Raw genomic sequence first — 6,000 nt, 5'->3', positions numbered from 1 at the left:
GTCAGCAGTAAAGTAGGGGCCGTTCTTTAAAGTTTGAGTATGAAGGAAAAAGCTTCCCCCCAATGATAATGAGAGTTTTTATGCAGCTGAATTGGTAATACAAGTGTTTGGTAGATCTTATTGATACAGTGAGTTAGGTCTGACCTCATTGCCAGGTGTGGTGAGGGGTCCCTTCTGGTCATCAGATAAGATTTTGAAGAAATACTCTCTTATCAGCAGGGCCTATAGCAAGTAGGCAGCATCGAAGGACTTTGATTTGCATTCCATTCTTTTATGGGGGTGAAAAACACTGTGAAATTTATTTTCATTTCTCTAATGTTTTACTTGCCCTGTAAGGCAGGAAATGTTGCCACAGTCCTTTCTGTAGTTTTTCCTTCTCCCTTCCACTTGAAATCATTTAAATAATATTTGTTTCCTGTTTTGCCATGACTTTAATGCATTGTCCAATTGTAGTTGTCACCTTCACTGATGACTCATAAATCTGCTCCCTCCCAAGATGAAAGAAGTCCAGTATGAAACCACCCAAACATTACAGTGACAAACTAGAGGAACCGAGAGAGGGATGAAAGAGGAGCATAGAGATGAAATAATAAGACTGCTAAAATACGGGCCAGGAGTGAGCCTTGTTCCAACTTCCTCTGGGGAGGGTGGGCTCCGGCCCCAGACAGGCTGCCGTGCACCAGGGGCTCACCTGGCCCTGAGCCTTCAGAAAGAGCATCCTCGAAGGGTCTGCCTATTCCCAGAAGTGTCCGCCAAGTATGGTCTTGAGGGTGATGAGACCTGGTGGCCTGGTGTAAAGCCACAGTGCCAGGCAAAGACAGATGCAGAGATCTTTATGTAAATGAGAGCAAAATTATATTTTCTGAGTCAGAACTTTTCATAAGACACTATTCCATGTGTCTGGTTATTCTAAAGTATTTCCAGGCTAATCTTTTGCTCTTCTGACTTCCTTGGTAGAGAGGATTTTTTTCCAACATCATACAGCTAAGCCGCTACACTTACAGGACATCTCAGTGTAAGCGTTTTTGTTTCTGCAAGTATCTGGTGGCATGCAGTGAAGCAAAGGATAATTTATCTATTTATTTGGTGGCAGGAGCTTGTACTCAGTGTGGTACTGGTGGACTCTGGCAGTTGCTACTCAGACAGAGCAATTAGAAAATAACAAAGAGCTGTTAATTTTACTGTTTTGATGACCTAGCACAAAGATAAGGGGAGAATTTAGGTATTGTGCCTCCTTGAAACCTGAAGTGTTTTAGCTATATGTGAGATTAAAACAACCAAAACCTAACTAATAGTACTGACAGGCCTTTTCTTGTTAGATTTTGGAAGTAACTAAGGATAGAAAAATCACTGTGTTGGACAGGAGAGAGTATATAAATAGCCTGAGACCATCCTATGGTTCAAATTCCAATTAGTGGCGCCTTGAACACTTTCAAAAGTGATTAGCATTTTGATAGGGTGACTGCCATTGAGGTGGTATTTCAATCTCAGCGGTTAAAATTAATTAGCACTGTTCCAAAATTATAAAAACGGAGCTTATCAGGAAAACTAAGTCATGTGTAACAGAAAGACATTTTGGCAGCCATGATTTCATTTGGCCTTTTTTTTTTTTTAATGTAAACATGATTTTCTTTTAAATATTCTTTGGATCTTTTCTGCTCAAGAAAGGTAATGACATAAAATTCTGCTAATCCTCTTGGTAAGAGTAGAGAATGATTCTGGAAGGATTTAGGCAACTTTATTTTGAAATATTAACTTGCACTGTGTGTATGTATTTCTTTAGCCTAACATATTTGTTTTTATTTTTATCTTAAGTACATGTACAGTTTTTTGGCCCAGCCAAATGCCATTGCTCATCTGGATTTATCCAACACAGAATGTTCCCTGGACGTGGTAATGTTTTTATATTGCTCTGGGGGGTCTCAGAACAGCCATTTAGATGGGATTCAAAGGCTTTCTCCCAAATAAAATATTCTCTTAGACCTAGAAATATGTGAAAATAAGAGTGCCTTATTTCTTTCTAGGTCTGTGGCGCTCTTCTCCGTGGATGCCTTCAACATCTAGCTGTGCTCAATCTCTCCAGAACCGTCTTTTCTTACCGGTATGAATTTAGTCCTGCTATCATTATTATCTAGGAATGTCTTTCTCTCAGAAAAAGTTGTAGCGATATGAAAACAGAATGATAAAGGATGAATGAGTGAATGTTGTACATGGAAGAAGATGGCTTTAAACTATTATCTATGAATACTATGCCTGGAAAGTTCAAGTTTTTGTTGTATCTTTTTTTTTACCACAGTTTGATGTTCTTATCAATAATTCCATCCTGTTTATGTGAACTCTATAAAATGCACTATTTCTCATATGTGGACAGGTACTCTCTCAATATAGTAAAGACTTTTTTAGAAATTTCTACAGATATTTCTTAATGATGAACTTGGAAGTAAATATAAACTACCTGTGGGGAACAAAGAAAATACTCATCCCAAAACTCATGCATTTTAACCTGTAGAGTTGAGTACCTCTCTTCTATCATCTTGACCTAGAATTGTTTGCAAAATAGGGCATAAAATTAGAAACAGCAAATATTCACATACAGCAGCAATTTAGACTGGAGAAAGGATAAAGAACTATGAAAAGTACGTGGGTTATATAATATGGGATCCTGGGCCAGTTCAGTACTTAACACTCATCATTATGACCACATGTCATAAACTTTTAATAACATGGAGAGTTGCTTAATATTAGAGATACCTCCATTTTTGCTAGTTAACTTTTTAAAAGCTTTTATTTTCAAAGGAATAACCCTCACTTATGTGGAAAACTTAGTTATCCAGCGTACTTTCTTCAGCAGTTGTGCCTCACAGTTAATTATTGTGTTTTAAAGTACTGCTGGACCATTACTTCAAGAGTGATGTAAATGTTTACAATAGCAAGAATGTGCCACAAATACCTCAATAAAATAATATCAGAGTTGAGAATTTTCTTATACTTTGTTTTGAGGGCTTGAGATCAACCAGTTAATTCATACATTCGAAGGCAGCTTACGAAGTCACGCCCAGGTGGAGCTGTGATTGACTGAGGAACTGAATTAGAAGGCGATATCATAGACTATAAAGATTTTCCATAAAATTAGTTCTTTTGAGTTCACAATACTGTGAATTCTGTAATGACTGGTGTTCGGTAGAGCTATTAAACTTGTAGAGCAGAATTGTGCTAACAAATTGCCTTGTCTTACAAATGAAAGGTTGTGATTAAACTATTTAGTACCCAGTACCTTACCTAGACATAATCATAGAAATCCCTTAGTAATTATCTTGAAATTGCTGCATTTACAGTGAATTACGGACTGTCAGCTGGGCTATTCACACTTTTGTTCACAGATAATTTCATAAGAGCATCACTCAGGATAGATGAGGTTGTTCTACAGTAACAAATGAGCCTCCCAGCTCAGCCCAGCCCCATTTCCATGGCTTTCAGCAACGGTAGTTTTGTGACATGTCCCTCATGGGCTGTCCACATGACCTTCACTCTGAGAGGCTGAGAGGCCTCTATCTAGAACACTGACAGTTGTGTAGCAGAGGAAGAAGAATCGTGGCCTTGCACGTACTAGCTGGTAAAGGCTCTCTCTGGAAGTTACACACATCACTTCTGCTGTGTCTGATGGCCCGTTGGCCTCGGACTCAACGTGCACATGCCTGCTGTCAGCAGGGTGATGAGCATCCTCGTCTCTCAGAAAGGGACAGTGAATATTTGGAAACTTTGAACAGTCGACACCAAAACAGAGTAGTCAGAGGAGAGCTGTATTAAAAAAAAATTTAACCACATTTGCTCATCGAAAAACGAATGGGAGATTACAAACATTTTGTTTCAAGATCTAGAACCAGAGTTGTTGGAAATGTCTAATATACATTCTACCAGAATTACTTCCTCTTATGTTTATTTTTCATCTTCTTAGATAGACATGCTGGTTGCTTAGGTATTTCTTCTCAAATAGCATGAAATTGCCTTGTTTTAAAATCTTTTTCAAATATTGACAGGTTTTCTGGGACCTCTGTGTGTTAAATATTGATGAATTTTATTTGGTTGAGCTAGACCACTAGGATGGCCTCTGCCCTGAGATTCTGTGAATCCTTCCATAGAAGATGAGTAACCATCATTAAATGGACATCTACTGTGGATCAGGCTAAGTGCCTTACACAGGGACTTATTCAATTTTCCCACCAATTCTATCAGAACAAAACAGGCAAAGTGCTCACCTTCCAGCTTTGATTCTGGGATCTTATTTTTCTTGAATTTTCACAGTGGTGTCGACTCTGCTTTCTAGCTGAGCTGTGTGATTTGGTCCACTTTCTTCCCACTGTAATAGAAGGGACATTATTTGGAGGTTATAGCCATTGCTTTTTGGAGTTTTTTCTTTAACTATTTTAATATTTGTCCTGAAATTACTAGATTCGTGATAGAGATATAAGAACTGAGCAGGAAATTTGCCATGCAGGCTTCATGCCACTCAGACTTTCTGTGCTGTTCCTCAGCTTAACATCAGGTCACAGTCTTATTGCATCTAAAATTATTTCCAAATGTAGGTGGTGATTTTTAACATTCAGTGTTATCCAGTGGGAAAACTCATTAGATTGTTGAGAAACATTTTCATTGACATCTTATTCCTTAAAAACCCAAACATGGAGTTTTGTGAAGTTCTATAGGTAAAACACAGTACAATGAGTTCATTGGCTAAAAAGAAAAGGAATAAATTGTTTTAAGGACTTAATATGATGTCTTAACTTTTCTTACATCATTCCTTTAATTGTATTGGATTAGTTTATTTAGCTTTTAGACATTTTGTTTCTTTTTACCTTTAACTTTCTACTGAAGACGTAACTGATTCACGGATTATTTCACAGTGCCGGAATAACCAATGGAACAGTTTTGCCAGTTTGGAAGTCAGGTGCTGAGATGGAAGTGTAACTGTCAGGCTGACACTTGTGTTTTGTTTTTCAGGAAAGGAAAAGAAGTACCCCTGACTTTCAAGCAGTTTTTTAGTAGTTCTCTGGCTCTGATGCAGATCAACCTTTCAGGCACAAAACTGTCCCCTGAGCCCTTGAAGTGAGTAGTAAATTCATTTTCTTCACAGTTCTTAGAGTTCAACTTGTTATTATGAATGTGCTCGAGGGAAGGAAAAGACGTATAATCCTAAGACAGACAAGGCAGATGAAAATGTCTTTTTACTTTGGGACACAAAAGGAAGTCAAATTCTTTGTGATTACGTTGTGCACTATTGATATTATTGCATCTTATACGAAAAAAGAAATCTTTCTTTGGTTTGTGACCTTGGCATTAGTCACTGATTTTGTATAACAGTTGTGCGCCCAAGTACTACTGCTTTTATATTAACCTCTGTTTAGTCCATTTTAGGTATAGATAGTCTTGTGTGTCTCTTTTTTAATCAATGTTTATTCTGTTATACTAACAGTAATAATTAAAACTACACACACATGTGTACAACAGAATTTTTAGGTGCTTTGGTTTCTGAATTACCTAGGTCAATATAGGCTATCTTTTGGTGTTTTTTACTTGGCAACCAACTCATATTATGGATTAATATCTCTAGTGTAGGTGTAGTGGTGAAGTTAAACTTTTTAACTAAGTTAAGGTTTGGACGTAATTTATCATCCTTGAAATTTCTGTTCATCATTCCCAGAAATAATCAAAAGAACTATAGGATGAAATTCTCTGAGGATAAAGAACATATTTTCAAGTACGTGTGAATATGTACATTGTCAGATATTTTCAAATGTTCAGGTGTTCCTCAGCTGCCATGTAAACCAGCACTTAATTTTTCTCTTGGAATTTGTATGAAATGTTAACGTCAATGTCTGCTATTCATATTACTAGAATTAATCTTCATCTAATTTGTAAGTTGCCTTTTTTCTTTTCGAGAGGTATAAGATCTTGATTATAGTATTCCGTATGACTAAAACAATAGATGTCTTTAAGAACAGT

At 37.1% G+C, this 6,000-nt stretch overlaps 1 protein-coding gene across 7 annotated transcripts in view; it reads left to right on the top strand.

Moving 5' to 3' along the window:
• Positions 1–6,000, top strand: part of CARMIL1 (capping protein regulator and myosin 1 linker 1) — a 262,767-nt gene that overhangs the window by 150,684 nt on the left and 106,083 nt on the right. For all 7 annotated transcript variants that reach the window (XM_025052169.1, XM_015595507.2, XM_015595506.2 and 4 more), the window contains 3 exons: positions 1,816–1,893; positions 2,025–2,101; positions 4,999–5,103. In XM_025052169.1, coding sequence (XP_024907937.1) covers positions 1,816–1,893; positions 2,025–2,101; positions 4,999–5,103 — 260 coding nt within the window. The remainder of the gene's footprint in view (positions 1–1,815; positions 1,894–2,024; positions 2,102–4,998; positions 5,104–6,000) is intronic.

This window comes from Pteropus alecto, unplaced genomic scaffold (assembly GCF_000325575.1).
Source record: "Pteropus alecto unplaced genomic scaffold, ASM32557v1 scaffold106, whole genome shotgun sequence".
NCBI lineage: Eukaryota > Metazoa > Chordata > Mammalia > Chiroptera > Pteropodidae > Pteropus > Pteropus alecto.
Note: the sequence above shows the minus strand (reverse complement) of the source record. Positions and strands in the feature narration are given on the sequence as shown.